Genomic DNA, 19,009 nt, shown 5'->3' on the forward strand with positions numbered 1-19,009 from the left:
TGCTACGTTGAGTGATGACGTGGATTTTAATTTGTTTTTTTAATTTTTAATGTAATGAAATCGTTTTTATTTTTAATAAATATAATTTCATATATTAAAATAATCCGACCCCAGCATTTTATGCTCCATTTTTTTATTGACACATGGAAAAGGGACATGGCTCGATTTGAATGTTAAGTTATCTAATTGAGACAAAAACAATAAGAGTGGCCTAATTAGAACACTTTTAAAACTTGGTTACTATTTTGTGACATTTCCGCTAAAATAAATTATGTTATGAAATAATGAAATCGTAAAAGACAAAGTGTTTTATTAAATAGCCTAAAACCTTGCAAAATTGAAGTTATTTATTAATTTTAGATAAAGATAAGGATAAAAATAAGTGATATCTATATATTGGTTATTAATTAATATTAATATTAAAAAAATTACTAAACAAATATAAATAAAATTTATGAGGTGGAAGGAGAGAATGCCATGTGGCATTATTTGAAGTCTTTTATTATAAGTTAGATTAACTATTAATTATTAATTAACTATATATTATTAAATTAAATAACTATACTATGCATTAAAAAATAAGCCTAATGAATAGTAACATATTATTATTAAATACATTAAAAATCATTATTATCTATCTACTATAATAAAAGAAATTAAGTTTTGGACACGTGTCATTCATAGGAGGTATCCTCAAATCTATACTTATCTTATATTAACTAAATAAATAAATAATAAATTAATATTAAATCTTATCATACTTTAATAAAATATTACCCTCAAATCTAAATTATTAATTTAATATAATTTTTAAAACAAGTACCTCTCTTTCCTACGCTTTTTTATTAATTGGTATACAAAATTATATTTATTCAACTCGTGTAAAACGCATGGTTTCTAAAAATATAACTTATTTTTTATTATTTACTATACAAAGTTACATTTATATAACAAGTGTAATACACGAATTTTTTAAAGATATAACTTTATATCATTTGCTATGTAAAATTAGATTTATTCAACACGTGTAATACACGGGGTTTTTAAGGATACAATTTTTTTTTATTATTTGGTAGATTTTTCAACCCGATTATACACGGGTCTTTTTAAGATACGACGTTTTAGTATTTAATATACAAAATTACATTTATTTAATATGTGTAATACACATGGTTTTTAAAGATATAACTCTTTTTTAGATCTATTCAACACGTGTAACATACGAGGTTTTTAAGGATGTAATATTTTTATTATTTGGTAGATTTATTCAACCCGACTATACACGGGTTTTTTTTTTAAAATACGGCGTTTTTAGTATTTAGTATACAAAATTACATTTATTTAATATGTGTAATGAACATGGTTTTTAAAGATATAACTATTTTTTATTATTTGATATATAAAATTACATTTATTTAACCCGTACAATATATGGGGTTCATAAAGATATACCTTTTTATTATTTAATATATAAAATTACATTTATTCAACCCGTGTAATACACGGGGTTCTAACCTAGTTACTTATCTATCGAACTTATAAAAAAGCTCCAAATAATGCCATATGGCATTCTCTCCTTCATCCTCATAAATTTTATTTATAATTATTTAATAAATTTCTTTTAATATTAATATTAATAACTAATATATAGATATCATTTATTTTTATCCTTATTTTTATCTGAGATTAATAAATAACTTCAATTTGCAATTTAGACCCTTTGTTTTTTTTTTTACTTTTAACCCAAAGTTTTTCTTCTTTTGGAATTTAATCTCAACTCTTTTTTATTTTCAATTTTGGTCCACCATACTTATCATCTTTCCCAAATTTTTCATTTCGTTCTAAATTTTGTGAGTGAAGGGGTATGGTCCCAAAAAGCCGCGCAAACCTCCGTTAAGGTTGCGCGTGAGACCATACTCCTTAATTAAATAAACTTCCTACCTAGAGTCCCGCGCGAGCTACAACACTTCTGTTCTATGTCGCGCGAGGCCTCGCCCACAAGAAACTCCAATATCAGCACTTAGCATAAAATAAAGGAACACATGGGCATACTAGCCCGCGCGGGTTAGTTAGATGCTCAACAAGAACCGCATAGGGAGGTAGCGCAAGGCTACCTCCAGTGGTACACAAGGTACAAGTGGCAGTGAAAAGAGCCAATGAGCGTCCAGCAGGCTCTGGTCAATCGTGCGCCACGATCGTCTGACGAGAAGTACGCAAGGACGCCTACGTGGCACCAATCAGGGGACGGAGACATCTGTCCCACGATCTCCACTTGTCTGCTGATGGCAGAAGAGCAGCAGGGCCGACAACAATGACACGTGGCTCCAATCAAGGTGCACCAGCACCGAAGAACTTCTAGAGGCCACTAAACGGTCGACACTAGTGAGACAAAGAGCACATCCGTTGTGTTGTCCATTTCCGGCGCAAGGCCCATCAGCCCATATCCTCTTACACCTCTCCGGCTATAAATAGGGACCTCAGTCCACAGGTTAAACATTCTATTCCCTCTACTCTCACTCTTAACACTTAATTATCCTCCCAAAGCAGTCGCTTATTCTCACGCCGGAGCCCGGTTAAGAGGGAAACCCCCACATTCCCCTCTTAACGAGTAACGGTGTTCTGTTTTGCAGGATTGAACCTCAAGTCGGAGCTCAAATATTCATAAGAAGATTAACCATTATGGTAGAAACATAAACCAAACTGATTAGTTCCCTTAATTAGTTCAGTGTTTCTTCATTGGCGCCCACCGGTTTTTTCTATAACCACCTTCATCTTCTTTTATTTGAGCCTTTTGACACTTTTTTCTTCCTTCGATCATGGCTGGTCAAGGAACCATTCTAGAGTTCGGCTTCGGAGCCAACTCTAATGCGGCGTTGGGTGAGGGAATCCAAAACTTCCAAGCCCAAATCGAGGAAATTGGTGAAGTCGAAGTAACCAATACTGGGGGCCCGCGCGGGAGTATCACCCGCATCACCCAGACGGTCACCCCAAGAAACAATGGAGAAGGGCCTTCGAACCCAACACCGCCGCAGAATGTTTCGGCATTACTAGGGCTACCAGAAGGCGAGACTCCGGCCTCATGGTATGCCAAGAACATCGCCACTATCAATGCAGCGCACCAGTCGCTGATTGCGCAACAAGCAGTTTTGACGGCAGAACCGTCCTTGGTGACTCCCGCAAGTCAAGGGGTGCGACAGATGCCCCCACCGCCCAATCTCCAAGGCAGAATAAACAGGCCTCCCCCTACCAGACGTTTGAGCGTACATGACACGCGCGACACAAGAGGGGAAACGGATAGTTATTACGACTATCCGTCAACCCTTCAACGAGGCCCTGTTCACAGCCGGCTCACGCCGCGCAACATGAACAACGAATGGGAAGAGACAGACCCGAACGATCCAACTTGGGTAGACGACGAGGGTTCGTCAGTCTTTAACCGCTTGTCGAAAAACCACGAGTACTTCAAGCCGAGACAGCACATCGGGTACACAGAAGAAGCTGAGAGAGATTTCCGCCTGGCATACAGACCAGCGGAAGCTGCGGAACATTCCAAGTTCATCCCGAAAATCGCACTCGCGCCGCTTTCACGAGAAAAGTTACCTCCGACTGTCGGAAAGTTCAACGGATTGACTGATCCCGATGATCACGTCAGAACATTCACAAGTGTAGGCTGCATGGGAGGTTGGAACATGCCTATGTGGTGTCACTTGTTTATTCAAACTCTTACTGGGGCTGCTCGCGCCTGGTTCGACAGCCTCCCGCCAGGAAAGATTAAATCTTGGGTAGATTTCAAGACGCAGTTTTTGAGCTACTTCAGCCAACAACGACGCTACCAGCGTGACACAGCTGAAGTAGAAGATATCTGGCGAAGAGATGGTGAAGGTCTGGAGGACTTCATCACCCGTTTTAACAAGGAATGTTTGGAGATAGGCGGCGTCAGTGAACAACTCATGCGTTGTCACTTCAAGAAAGCCATTCGCTGCGATAGTCTCATCAGAACTATCACAGGCAAAGATGGAATGCCAAAAGAGTGGGATAAGCTCATGGAAGCTGCAAAAATCGTCGCGCAAACCGAGGAATCACTCGCTGTAACAAGAGTTATTATTCTGAAGATCGATTCTCCAGAGGAAACACGCGCGACAACAACAAACGCAACAAATACAAGAGTAACGATTGGAAGTCTGGGAGATCAAGAGGCCACGACGAAAGGCCGCGCTACAAGGAAGACGCGCGTGAAACAATTGACCGAATCGGTTACAAGAAAGCAGTCAAAGATGACAATCGTGACAAGCACTGGACTCCGCTCACAAAAACGCCAAAAGAAGTATTGATGACGGAGAATCACGATTTCAAGGCTCCCAGGCCTATGACAAGCAAGAAGGGGCAAGACCCCAACTTGTATTGTGATTTCCACAAAGACTCATGGCATCTGACCGACGACTGCTATAGTTTGCGCCAAGAGATCGAGAGAGCACTTAAAAGTGGTAAGCTAAGCCACTTGGTGAAGAACGTGCGCAAAGAAACTCGCCAGCTCCAGCGCCACGATGAAGGAAATCACAAAAAAGTCCGACGCCTAGAGACCCACATGGTCAACGGACCGAGATATAGTGCAAAAGTGAAGGACAAGCGCCCCTATGAGCCTTCTTGGCAAGAGCAACATGTCATTTTCCCGGTAGTGCGCAGTGGTCCTCGTGCCACACGACCCGTCGTCATTACCGGTATCATCGGCCATTATGAAACGAAGTACATATTCATTGATCCGGGAAGTACGGCTGACATCATTTGCGAACAGTGTTTTAACCAATTTGATGAAGAGGATAAAGCGAGACTCGTGAAACACCCTCTAATTTCATACTTGAAAGTTACAAAAACGACACATAATTTAATCACCAAAATTTAAAATTTGGGCATGACCCGTTCGCAATTTGAACAATCTCCCTGTTTATAATATATCAAAATACTCAAATAATGACACCTTCAGAAAAACATACGAAAGACCATAACATTTAAACTACCGTTTCAAACATCAAGTTTAAGTTACTTAAGTATTCACAAACATCTAGTTAAGACGTAAAACTTCAACACTACTAATCTTTAACAAAAGCCTTTAACTAATAAGGTTACTACAAAAGTTGCGGAAGCGCATCACGGGTGATCAAGGTGTGTTCGTATCCGAGCGACGCAATGACAATCATACGGGTGCTTTACCTACAATCATTCAACAAAATATATTAGTGTAGTACACATAACGTTTTCATCCTATCACAATACATATTCTCGGATTTATAAGATATATTACCAATTGATCTTATTTCATACCAATTCATTCTAGTCACATAAACACAACTATTTCTTATTTGCTTCCAATAACCCGTTTAGTACGGATCAAGGAGAAAACTTCCATTAAATTCCTTCTCATCCGAACCCGAACCGAGCCAATCACTATGGACCGATACGGATTCCTACTTTCACATTCTCATTTGAGATATCTACCTTAATTGAATATCAAAAGAAACAATATCAATAAACTCACAACTAAACATGTAAGTAATGAACTTACCTCGATCTTGTGCCTTTGTTTGTGATCCGGAACTAGCTCCTTCTTCTTTCGATCCTACACGAATTCGTTCTTATTTAGATCATAGTCCTTACATTCATAACCATACGTTCAAGTATCAATGCTACTTATATAACAATTAACAATGCATAAACTTTCAACATACAAAACTATTCACTCACAATTTGTTCAAGGCTACTTATATTATCATTGAGGCATTTCATCAAACACCTAATGTGCGTACAACTTCTCAAGCCTTATGTACACATAGTTTATGCATAAATCCCCTAGAATACATCATATTTCACATATTCAACCAATTTTAGCTCAATTATTCATTCTACGCAATATCATCCACCAATATTCTATCTATCATACAATTACACTTGAAAATTTACTCAACTAATCAAATACTTACTAATCATCATACTATTACAAGTGGGTTTTTCCCAAAGTCTTTAGTAAATCATTTTCAAGTACAATACACCTTCTAAATGTTGATTCTAACTCACATGCAACTTAATTTCATACTGAATCACGAATTGGTGAAAACCCTAGTTCATCAACATACATGAAAATATGAGATTTCATCTTACCTTATGCTCAAAACACTGGGATTAATGAGTATTTAGACACTAGCATTCGATTTGTAACATGAATCCTCCATAATCGTACTGATTTTGTGGTTAATTGATCAAGCTAGGGTTTTCCCCCTTCCTCCCTTCTCTGGTCGCGACCAACACAACCCAGAACATTATGGGTTTTAATTTTACTAATTGATTTTTATAAAGTTTTACATTCTCTACCCTCCATGTTGGTTTATTTTTCATTTATACCCCTTCACATTTTAATAAACTTCCTTTAGGTTATTTACAATAATCATAAACTTTTAAATATTAAAGTATCTAACCTTATAAATTATGGGATGTTACAAATCTACCCACCTTAAAGGAGGTTTCGTCCCCGAAACCTTAATACGTACCAAAAAGAGACGGGTAGTGCTTTCGCATTTCATCTTCAGATTCCCAGGTTAGATCCGATCCTTTCCGATGCTGCCATTGCACTAAAACTTGTCGAATGGCCTTGTTTCGTAGATGCTTTATTTTGGAATCTTTGATAGCTACCGGCTTTTCAATATAATTCATTTTATCATCCAATTCAATGTCATCAAGTGACACATGCGCTGTATCATCCGCGAGGCATCTTCTTAGTTGAGACACGTGAAACGTGTTATGGATTCCATCCAGAGCTAGAGGTAATTCTAGCCGGTATGCCACCTTACCAACACGGGTCACTATTCTGAACGGTCCGATGTACCGAGGACCCAATTTTCCCCGTTTGCGGAACCGTATTATGCCCTTCCACGGCGAGACCTTTAAAAACACACGATCACCTTCTTGAAATTCGATAGGGCGCCTTCTTTTATCTGCATAGGATTTTTGCCTGTCTTGCGCCGCCTTCAAACGAGCCCGGACTTGATCAATCTTTTCATTCGTTATTGCCACAACATCTTTAGGCGCGAGTTCCCGTTGCCCGATTTCTCCCCAACATACAGGTGTTCTACACTTTCTACCGTACAACATTTCATATGGCGCCATTCTGATACTACTTTGATAACTGTTGTTGTACGCGAACTCCACCAACGGTAAATGGTTATCCCAATTACCCCCAAGAAGCCCTCAACATATCAAGCAACGTTTGTATAGTTCTTTCCGACTGTCCATCCGTCTGCGGATGGTATGTGGTACTTAGTCGCAAGTTTGTGCCCACATCTTCGTGAAATTTTCGCCAAAAACGAGACGTGAATCTTGTGTCACGATCCGACACAATAGACACGGGTACTCCGTGACGAGCAATTATTTCATTCATATAAATTTCTGCCAATTTTTCGGATGAAATAGATTCTCGTATGGGTAAAAAGTGAGCACTCTTTGTAAGTCGATCGACTATAACCCAAATAGCGTCGTGACCTCATTTCGTTCTGGGAAGCTTTGTAACAAGATCCATGGTTATGTCTTCCCACTTCCAAACCGGTATCTCTAAAGATTGCAATTTACCATATGGTTTTTGGTGCTCCGCCTTCACTTGGGAACATGTCAAGCACTTAGCCACGTACTTAACAATGTCGCGTTTCATTCCAGGCCACCAATACCCTTTCTTTAAATCTTGATACATTTTTGTAGCTCCAGGGTGTACCGTATAACGAGATTTGTGAGCCTCTTCTAGCAATAATGATTTCACCTCGGATAACCAAGGTACCCAGATTCGGTCATACCTGGTCATGATGCCATCGGCATTCATTTTTAATTCCCCAATTAGGCCTTTCATTCTTTCCTTCTTCAGATCACTATTTAAGGATTTTATTTGGGCCTCTTTGATCAAATCCAAAAGTTTAGGGGTGACAGTCAATTTCATTGACTTAACTTGTATGGGTGATGGGTATTCCTTCCGGCTTAACGCGTCTGCTACAACATTGGCCTTCCCCAGATGATAAAGGATTTCACAATCATAATCCTTAATTAATTCTAACCACCTTCGTTGTCTCATATTCAAGTCTTTTTGTTCGAAGAAATACTTGAGACTTTTGTGATCCGAGTATATGGTACATTTAGTTCCGTACAAATAATGTCGCCACAGTTTCAACGCGAATACTACTGCAGCCAACTCTAAATCGTGTGTTGGGTAGTTACTTTCATGTGGTTTAAGCTGCCTTGAAGCATATGCTATCACTTTACCCCGTTGCATTAAAACAGCCCCCAAGCCCTGATGTGAAGCATCAGTGTATACTACCAAGTCTTCTGAACCCTCGGGTAAGGTTAGAATTGGGGCGTCAGACAGCTTACTCTTCAAAGTTTGGAATGCCTTTTCTTGCTCAACTCCCCACACAAATTTCTCATTCTTCTTGGTTAGTTTGGTCAAAGGTAACGATATTTTGGAAAAATCCTGTATAAACCTTCGGTAATACCCAGCCAAACCCAGAAAACTTCTCACTTCACTCGGGTTCTTAGGAGGAACCCAGTTCACAACAGCCTCTACTTTAGTTGGGTCTACCAATACACCATCTTTATTAATGACATGGCCAAGAAATTGCACCTCTCTAAGCCAGAAGGCACATTTGGAAAACTTGGCATATAACTTCTCTTTCCGAAGAATCTCTAACACTTCACGCAAATGATTTGCATGTTCGGCTCTATTACGAGAGTACACAAGGATATCATCTATAAACACTATAACAGACTTGTCTAACATGGGCCGACATACTCTGTTCATCAGATCCATGAAAGCGGCCGGGGCGTTAGTCAGCCCGAATGGCATTACTAAAAACTCGTAATGCCCATATCGGGTCCTGAACGCAGTTTTCGCAACATCTTCTTCTCGTACCCGAAGTTGATGATACCCTGAACGCAAATCGATCTTTGAAAACCAACTTGCTCCTTGTAGTTGGTCAAAAAGATCATCTATTCGAGGTAAAGGGTATTTATTCTTCACAGTCAACTTGTTCAAATCTCGATAATCTATACACATGCGCATCGTGCCGTCTTTCTTTTTCACAAAGAGTACTGGGGCTCCCCAAGGCGACACACTCGGGCGTACGAAACCCTTATCGAGTAATTCATGTATCTGTGTCATTAGCTCTCGCATCTCAGTGGGAGCTAATCTATAAGGAGCTTTAGCCACTGGCTTGGCACCCGGGTTTAATTCGATTCGGAATTCCACCTCTCGCTCAGGTGGCAATCCCGGTAATTCATCCGGAAACACATCCGCATATTCATTCACTACTTCTACTTCTCCAATTTCAGGCACCTTCTGTCTTGTATCCACTACATAAGCCAAGTAAACCTTACCCTCATTCCTTGCGTGCTTCACCGCCTCGACAATCGTGCACAGTTTTGTCTCTAACTTTCTTTCCCCACAAATGCTTATTCGAGCCCTACTAGGTGAGAATACATGAATGACTTTCGCCTCGCATCGAATTTCCGCGTGATAACGAGATAACCAATCCATCCCTACTACCACTTTGAATTCCCCCAAAGTCATAGGAATGAGATCTATTTCAAATTCTTCGTTTTCTATGGTTATCTTACAATTCTTACAAATTTCACATAACAAATAACTTTTACTATCCGCTACTTCTACTTCTAAGGGTACAGGCATTCGTTCCTTTCTAAAAGAGGGGTAACACATAAGTTCGTCTGACACGAAAGATTTGCTAGCACCAGAATCGAATAACACATTCACGGGTATTTGGTTGATTAAGAAAATACCTGACACGACATTCGGTGAGGCCTTGGCTTCCTCGGTAGTAATCTGAAACATTCTTCCCCGAGCCTTCTGATTTTCATTCTTCTTTTCATCTTTCTGCCCTTGTTGTTTAAGCTTTGGACACTCAGCTTTTACATGACCGAGAGTGAAGCAATTGAAACACGTCCTCACGGGACTAGGGCACTTAAAGTAAGGATGTCCCTCCTGACCACAGTTGTAACACCCCTTCTTTCCCATTAAACATTCTCCAGTGTGAAGCTTTCCACAAGTTTTGCATGGGGGAATACTACCTTTAGATCCTCCTTTAGTTCTAGTGTCGTGCTGCTTAGGCTTCTTAGATGGATTCGTAGTTGACGGCTTTTCAGCAACTCTTTTCTCTCCTCTTTCCACTTGTCGCTTCAGTTCTATCTCCCTATCCCGGGCTAAATTGATAAGTTCACTTAGAGTTTCACACTTCGAAGGGGTAATGAACTCCCTATATTCGGCCTTCAACATTCCATAATACCGGTTTATCTTCATCCTTTCTGACTTGACGAAATCATCACAGAACTTTAACTTATCGAAGAATATGTTGGTAATTTCATCAATGGACTCATTCTGTTGGCGAAGATGCAAGAACTCATCTTGTATTCTATCAATTGCCGATTGCGGGCAATGATATTTTAAGAACAACTCTTTGAATTCCTGCCATGTTAAAGTTTGGAGTCTCACTTCCCCTATCTCTTTACTTTGGGTATCCCACCAATCTTTGGCTTGTTGCTGAAGTTGACCCGTAGCAAACATTACTTGATCTTCTTTCTCACATCGACTACGTACAAATACGGCTTCAATGTTTGCTATCCATCTTTGACACTTTACCGGATCCACCTCCCCATTATATGAAAAGGGATTACATGCCATAAAATCCTTATATGTACACCTTCGTTCCTTACTTTTTATCCTGGACCCTTCAAGCATTTCTTTTAACTCCTCAATCTTGCTAGTCATCATCTCATCAACAACCCCCAAGACTCGGCTCTCGACTTCTTGAGCTAACTTGGGAAGGTTGGCATTCATCACTTTTTATGCCGCCTCTATCATCTTATTATTGAATGCCTCTTAACGGGCTATTTCAGCATCATCTACATTACTTGTATCCGTCATCTACATAAAACATTCATTCTATATATATTAAAATTCCCTTTTTATACATCCCTCTAACACATACATACTCATTCTATCATATACTTCATTCTATTTATAATTCATACTTTAAACATTATCATCTTCGATGATAATGTTGAGTTGTTAAACCATTTTTACATCAAGTCATACTTTCTTTCTCATTAAACAGTTTCTTTCAACCTTCTTGATACAAAAGGACCTTAACAAAGGATTACGGGGCCTTGGGAACTAATTAAATCAAACCCCGTTAACAAACCAACAACATAAAAATTTTTTTTGCAATTTGGTAGTCACCGTAAGCTACGGTGACCACCGTAGCTTACGGTGCTGAATTATGCTTTACGGTCCTTCGCTCCTGTCTTACGGCAGCACTATTTTTGCCCAGTACCTACCGTAACTTACGGTGGCCACCGTAAGCTACGGTAGTGCCCAGCGAAATTCACCCCAAACTTCATATTTTTGACCATTCCGAACCGTTTTCGTGCACGGTTTCAATTCTACTAACCCCTAAATATTCCAATGCACCATTTATTACTATTGCTATATTCAAAACTCATTCTAACACTTATAACTTGTAACATTAATTACTATAAAGCTTTCTTAAAAGTTCTTACCTCTATTTGCGTCTCGGAGCGAACACACCCATTCTTGTGAGCTTTCGGTTTGAGTTCGGGCACTACATTGTGTTCGAATCCCTCAAACCTAGGCTCTGATACCAACTTGAAACACCCTCTAATTTCATACTTGAAAGTTACAAAAACGACACATAATTTAATCACCAAAATTTAAAATTTGGGCATGACCCGTTCGCAATTTGAACAATCTCCCTGTTTATAATATATCAAAATACTCAAATAATGACACCTTCAGAAAAACATACGAAAGACCATAACATTTAAACTACCGTTTCAAACATCAAGTTTAAGTTACTTAAGTATTCACAAACATCTAGTTAAGACGTAAAACTTCAACACTACTAATCTTTAACAAAAGCCTTTAACTAATAAGGTTACTACAAAAGTTGCGGAAGCGCATCACGTGTGATCAAGGTGTGTTCGTATCCGAGCGACGCAATGACAATCATACGGGTGCTTTACCTACAATCATTCAACAAAATATATTAGTGTAGTACACATAACGTTTTCATCCTATCACAATACATATTCTCGGATTTATAAGATATATTACCAATTGATCTTATTTCATACCAATTCATTCTAGTCACATAAACACAACTATTTCTTATTTGCTTCCAATAACCCGTTTAGTACGGATCAAGGAGAAAACTTCCATTAAATTCCTTCTCATCCGAACCCGAACCGACCCAATCACTATGGACCGATACGGATTTCTACTTTCACATTCTCATTTGAGATATCTACCTTAATTGAATATCAAAAGAAACAATATCAATAAACTCACAACTAAACATGTAAGTAATGAACTTACCTCGATCTTGTGCCTTTGTTTGTGATCCGGAACTAGCTCCTTCTTCTTTCGATCCTACACGAATTCGTTCTTATTTAGATCATAGTCCTTACATTCATAACCATACGTTCAAGTATCAATGCTACTTATATAACAATTAACAATGCATAAACTTTCAACATACAAAACTATTCACTCACAATTTGTTCAAGGCTACTTATATTATCATTGAGGCATTTCATCAAACACCTAATGTGCGTACAACTTCTCAAGCCTTATGTACACATAGTTTATGCATAAATCCCCTAGAATACATCATATTTCACATATTCAACCAATTTTAGCTCAATTATTCATTCTACGCAATATCATCCACCAATATTCTATCTATCATACAATTACACTTGAAAATTTACTCAACTAATCAAATACTTACTAATCATCATACTATTACAAGTGGGTTTTTCCCAAAGTCTTTAGTAAATCATTTTCAAGTACAATACACCTTCTAAATGTTGATTCTAACTCACATGCAACTTAATTTCATACTGAATCACGAATTGGTGAAAACCCTAGTTCATCAACATACATGAAAATATGAGATTTCATCTTACCTTATGCTCAAAACACTGGGATTAATGAGTATTTAGACACTAGCATTCGATTTGTAACATGAATCCTCCATAATCGTACTGATTTTGTGGTTAATTGATCAAGCTAGGGTTTTCCCCCTTCCTCCCTTCTCTGGTCGCGACCAACACAACCCAGAACATTATGGGTTTTAATTTTACTAATTGATTTTTATAAAGTTTTACATTCTCTACCCTCCATGTTGGTTTATTTTTCATTTATACCCTTTCACATTTTAATAAACTTCCTTTAGGTTATTTACAATAATCATAAACTTTTAAATATTAAAGTATCTAACCTTATAAATTATGGGATGTTACAACTCGAGCCAGTCGATTATCCCTTGTCCGGATTTTGCAACGAGATGGTTTTCCCACTCGGTCAAATCAGTTTCCCCGTCACGCTTTCTGACGGGAAACATTCAAGAACAACAAATGTGAATTTCATGGTGATGCCAGTGAAATCAAGGCATGATGTGCTAATTGGGAGGGAGACCCAGGGCGAGCTGAACATGGTAACTTCAACGCCCCACTCTGCGATAGGGTTCCCAACCAAAACGGGAGTAGCAATCATCTATGCCAAGAAGGAAGTGATGTCAACTGAAGAAGTGCGCCCAGCGAAAGCGGCGAAGGTTTCCACGACCGAGCCCGAAAAATGAGTTTTAAACCTCAAATACCCAGAGCAAACAGTGAAAATTGGCCACGCCATTTCGTCAGACATCCGAACGCGTTTAAAGCAACTGTTGTTCCGAAATATGGATATATTTGCCTGGACCCCGGCAGACATGAACGGTGTCCCGCGCAACATAACCGAACATTGCTTAAACACTTACCCCTCTGTTGAACCAAAGGTCTAAAGAAGGCGCAGCTTAGGAGCAGACAAAACGAAAGCAATGAATGAGCAAGTATGCGAGTTGCTCAAGGCTGGGATCTTGCGGGAGGTACGATATCAGAGTTGGGTTGCGAACCCAGTGATGGTTGAAAAGTCAAATGGCGGATGGCGAATGTGCGTAGACTATACCGATCTCAACAAGGCATGCCCAAAAGATTGCTATTCCTTGCCTGAGATCGATAAAAAGATAGACTCTCTTGCGCCATATAGATGGAAGTGCTTTTTGGATTGTTACAAGGGTTATCATCAAGTTCAGATGAAACTCGAAGATGAAGACAAGACAGCCTTTAGAACTGATCTTGGAATCTTTTGCTACACAAAGATGCCTTTCGGCCTGAAAAATGCTGGCGCAACATACCAACGCTTGATGGACAAGACCTTCGCAGGGGACATCGGAAAGCATATTGAGGTTTACATCGATGATCTAGTGGTTAAAAGTCCCGAAGAGGACCAAATGTTGAAAGACATCGAAAAAACGTTCAATTCATTGCGCAGTGTCAATATGAAGCTAAATCCAGCCAAGTGCTCTTTTGGCATGGAAGAAGGGAAGTTTCTAGGCTTCATTGTCACAAACGGCGGTTTTAAAGTGAATCCAGAGAAAGTACAGGCCATAGAGCGAATGCCCTCACCGCGAACCATCAAAGAGATGCAACGATTGGCCGGCCGACTGGCCGCGCTTAATCGTTTTCTCTCCAATCACACCGCGAAGTCGTACCCCTTTATTAGCACGTTGCGCAACTGCGTGAAGAAACAAGAGTTCAAGTGGACCCCCGAGGCGGAGGCGGCTTTTCAGCAAATGAAAGAGTGCCTGATTGAACTCCCTACCCTAACTGCACCGTTCGAAGAAGAACCACTCGTACTGTACTTATCTTCTTCAGATAAGGCAGTAGGGTCAGTATTATTGGTGGAGAGAAACGGAGTTCAAACTCCAATTTATTACGTCAGCAGGGTACTCACTGACCCAGAAACAAGATATTCCACGATGGAAAAATTGGTTCTCGCGCTGCTACACACCTCCCGAAGGCTGCGCAGATATTTTACAGGCCATGTGATAACCGTGCTTACCAACTTCCACATCGGCACAATATTGCAAAAGCCAGAGACATCAGGCCGGTTAGCAAAATGGGCCATTGAGCTGGGGGGCCATAACATCTTGTACAGGCCGCGCCCAGCCATTAAGGGCCAGGTCCTCGCCGACTTCATCACTGAAGTGCCGGCCGATAAAATCAAAGAATGTGAGCTGGTAGAGACTCCTGAAAAAGACGTGACCGATGAGACTTGGATGCTTTACACTGATGGGACCTCAAACGAAGACGACGCGGGAGCAGGATTGCGCCTAGTGAGCCCTGAGAATCATGAATTTACTTACGCCATCAAGTTGGACTTTAAAAACACCAACAATGAGGCAGAGTACGAAGCATTTCTGGCAGGCTTACGCCTCGCCATCAAAATGGGAGCCAAAAGTTTACGAGCACACGTTGACTCACTCCTGATAGCCAGCCAAGTCAATGGTATATACGATGCAAAGGGTGAAGTCATGGCCCTGTATCTAGAACAGGCAAAAGAATTGTGTAACAACTCTCACTAAAAAAATATATATTTAATATGATAATTATCCAATAAGGAAACCCTAATTAAGACACCCAAGTAATACTGCACAAACCCTGAAAGTTTCAGAGCAATCGGAATCAGAATCAGGGCCCCTAAAACTCAAGGGGGGCAAAACCTAGTTGACAATTATCCTTATAAATCATTATAAAAATCGAATTTAATAAAACTGTTGACTCATCAGGGCTAGTCCCGTGGGGGGCAAGCCAAAGAATTATAGGTGTCCCTTACGGACCGTAAGGGCTCAGGCTTACGGTCCGTAAGCAGGAGCAAATTCGTGTATAAATAGCAGGCTTCGGGACTTGCTTCTGGGCACAATAACGACGCTCAAATTCCAAATTGACATTGAGTTATACTTCTTCTACTACCCAAACACACACACCTCGAAACGCTGCCGCAATCAGGGTATTAACTCGATCGCTGTTCAATTCTTTTCTTTCCGTCAGCTTTTATTTTTGTAAATAATAGCTCGGGATTTTACCCTCTAAATCCCTAAACTCTGCCCGTTATTAGGGTAATAACTCTAATAACTGGTACGATACTTTATCCGATCGATTATAACTATCCAACGATTGTCTGAGTGCTGCTCAAATTGAGTTATACTTTGTTATTCATCGTGATTTCGACTTGAATGTTTGAGTGCTGTCCGAACTCGGGCTATACTCTGTCATTCGTTGTGAATCCGCTGAATTGTTAAGTATTGCACTTGTAAATCATTGTGAGGGTTTTATCTCGTGATTGTCGTTAAAGTTGAATTGAGTTAGTACACTAATACGAGTTCCATTGTGTCTAGAAATTAGAACTCGTAATCGGAAAACTGCTAGAGTACTTAGTAGCTAAGTGAACTTAATAGTTAAATAAACTTAGCAGCTAGGTTAACTGAGTAGGTTAATTAATCTATTAATTAAGTTCAGTATTAATTAAGTGGGATTAATTAAGCTAAACCAGATCAATTAAGCTAAGTACGATTAATTAAGTTAAGCAAGATTAATTAAGCTAAGTAAGATCTACTAATCACCTAAATAGAAATATATATATATAAATATAAATAGATAATATCAAAGGAAGGTGCTAGGAAGGTGTAAGAAGATAGGTATCTGTGGATAAGAAGCTTCCTAGAAAATGCATAAGTAACTTCCTAGAAAAGCTATAGGGAAACTTCCTAGAAATTTCCTATTTCCTACCTATAAATAGGAAGCTTAGGAATTCATTTTCCTTTGCTCATTTCTCTTCTTCTTTACTCTATACGTTGGTGTTATAACCAATAATCACCAAAGCGAAGTTCTGTCCGATTGATTCAGGAACCAACGAACGAATGCCAAAGTGTTGTACTTTGTGAATTTCGGTAAACGGAATCCAAAGTACTATACCTTGTGATTTCGATAAACGGATTCCAAAGTGTTACATTTTGTGAATTTTGTTAAGGTTCGAATCTCGTGACTACCGTTAGGTTTGATTTGGGTTTTACACAAATACGTATTCCATTCTGTTAAAACTATATGTTTAACTACCGAAAATACTTCCCACTACACACTCACAATCAAACAAACTAATAAATCATCAGAAGATCCAGAATAATAAAGTGCATGCTTAATTATTGGAAGAAGTAGAATCAAGAAGCTTGTTAACTCAATCTTGCATATTTATAAAGTGAGTCATTCTCTTTTTATCAACTGTTTTACAATACTCCAAATTTATTTTCAAAAAGTTATAATTACAGGGACTAAGTCGTGGATATCTTGATTTATTGGTTAGTGGGGTATTGTGCACATTACTATTTCTCCCAGTTAGGTTCATTGACCTACTAGGGAGGAACGTCACTATTAGAGTTCATTGACCTAATAGTGGTATGACCATCGTCACCATTGTGACTTGTCACCATTGTGACAGAAAGCCAGATAAAGAAAAGATAGGAACCATTGTAATCGCTCTTATGCTGTAATTTATAACTAAGGGTCATTTCATAAAACTTGAATGAACTCACTCAGTATTTCTCGCTGACAAAACCTTTTTAAAACGCGTTTCAGGTAATTACAGTAGATTGGAGTAAGGATTGGATCCGGCACTAAAAGACTTCAAGAAATGGCTTATTTTATTAATTAAATCAACTTAAGAAAGATTGTTTTTGGGTTTATCCCGTATTAAAAGCTACCTTTGTAAAACATGGAATTTATTCCATCTATTTAAATAAAATCCGGTGTTTCTAAACTCTGATATTTTCCCTAACTCACGGTCCTGATGAAATTTCCGCTGCAATGTTTTTCAAAATAATCACCGGTACCACTGGACTGCTCCCGGCACCGATTCCGGCCAGATGGGGTCGGGGTCGTGACAGTAAAGGTGGTATCAGAGCCACTGCTTTAAGCCTATAAGTGTTGCGATAATAATACTTAAGCTTAAATAAAAAGAGTTAGGAGATTACTATTAAATGGTAGCACAGCTGATAGCAGTTAGACTTGAACATAAGAAAAGATGCCTTAGTATAAGCTAAGCCATTTCTTTACACAATTAGGTGTTATAATAATAGCTAAGTTTAAACGGAGAATTAGAAACTTAATATTATCTGATAGCACTCCGAATGATATTTAGATTTGAACTTAAGAATTTTGCCTTAAAATAAACTTTAAGGTAAAATTACTTATATAAGTATAATATAATGGATATTGGTATTCCATAAGAATGACGATTAGCAGGCAATATCACTTAATTGCTTATTGCTTATTAATAATTATTTGTTCTAGAATAAGATATGTTATGGGAATACAAATTTCCTTAATTCTGGATAAAAGCCCTAATAAAAGAGGCACTTTTAAAATTTTGAAAAGATACTATTTATGGGAAATAGAAAATTTTTCCGGCAAAACTAGGTATAGAGTAGCAGACTCTCCAGCTTGTCCGAATAGACTGAGGTTACCTCTCCGGCGCGAACCGGGTAAGATGGGGTATATAAAATGTCAAATCAGTGACAAGATTTCCCTAAATAAAATCATGACCAGATAACTGACTTGTTTTTGAAAATATGAATTTGCTAAATACAATGACCTTATAGAAGGTATGTATATTACAACATGTGAAATATATAATTATATAGATATGTATATCTATAAGGAATTCCAAAAGACAATTAAGAATAAAGCACAAGCATGTGTGTCAATAATAAATATAGATTTCTTTATCAGGAATCTCTCACATATATCTTTAATTTCGATATCAAACATTCTTTCGTTTGATCATCTACCTCGAAACTCGTGCAACAAAATAATACTGGAAATCCATTAAGTTGGAACACCATCCAAAAATATAAGAATTACCAATGCGTTATCATAAACTATTAACGCAAGTAAGAAACATCTAAAGTTGTGCTAATGCACCAGAAAACACATGAAACCTAAAATTTCACGTCCACAAGGCATCAAAGTGTATCACATACAATTTCCAAAGCAAGACCTTTGAAAAATATAAATGAGC

The 19,009-nt window shown here is 38.6% G+C and overlaps 1 protein-coding gene and 2 long non-coding RNA genes across 3 annotated transcripts; all 3 read right to left on the reverse strand.

Moving 5' to 3' along the window:
* Positions 1–4,924: 4,924 nt before the first annotated feature.
* Positions 4,925–9,935, reverse strand: LOC110874839. The gene is made up of 3 exons (XR_004867561.1): positions 9,823–9,935; positions 5,561–5,614; positions 4,925–5,208 (listed from the first exon to the last, which is right to left on the reverse strand). It is a non-coding gene; the product is annotated as an uncharacterized LOC110874839 (long non-coding RNA).
* A 69-nt stretch (positions 9,936–10,004) lies between these two features.
* Positions 10,005–10,876, reverse strand: LOC118481804. Its single transcript, XM_035977079.1, has 2 exons — positions 10,111–10,876; positions 10,005–10,024 (listed from the first exon to the last, which is right to left on the reverse strand). Exons 1-2 carry the CDS (start codon positions 10,874–10,876, stop codon positions 10,005–10,007), a joined length of 786 nt encoding a protein of 261 aa, XP_035832972.1.
* Positions 10,877–11,800: 924 nt separating this feature from the next.
* LOC110874838 lies at positions 11,801–13,161 on the reverse strand. The gene is made up of 3 exons (XR_002556262.2): positions 13,027–13,161; positions 12,434–12,487; positions 11,801–12,081 (listed from the first exon to the last, which is right to left on the reverse strand). It is a non-coding gene; the product is annotated as an uncharacterized LOC110874838 (long non-coding RNA).
* Between the last annotated feature and the right edge of the window lie 5,848 nt (positions 13,162–19,009).

The sequence above is a fragment of the Helianthus annuus genome, chromosome 9 (genome assembly GCF_002127325.2).
Source record: "Helianthus annuus cultivar XRQ/B chromosome 9, HanXRQr2.0-SUNRISE, whole genome shotgun sequence".
Lineage (NCBI taxonomy): Eukaryota > Viridiplantae > Streptophyta > Magnoliopsida > Asterales > Asteraceae > Helianthus > Helianthus annuus.

Coding starts and splice junctions, on each gene's coding strand:
- LOC118481804 (XM_035977079.1), bottom strand. CDS start 10,876: ATGAATGCCAACCTTCCCAAGTTAGCTCAAGAAGTCGAGAGCCGAGTC. Junction 10,025..10,110: donor AACTAAAGGAGGATCTAAAG/GTAGTATTCCCC, acceptor AACTGTGGTCAG/GAGGGACATCCTTACTTTAA.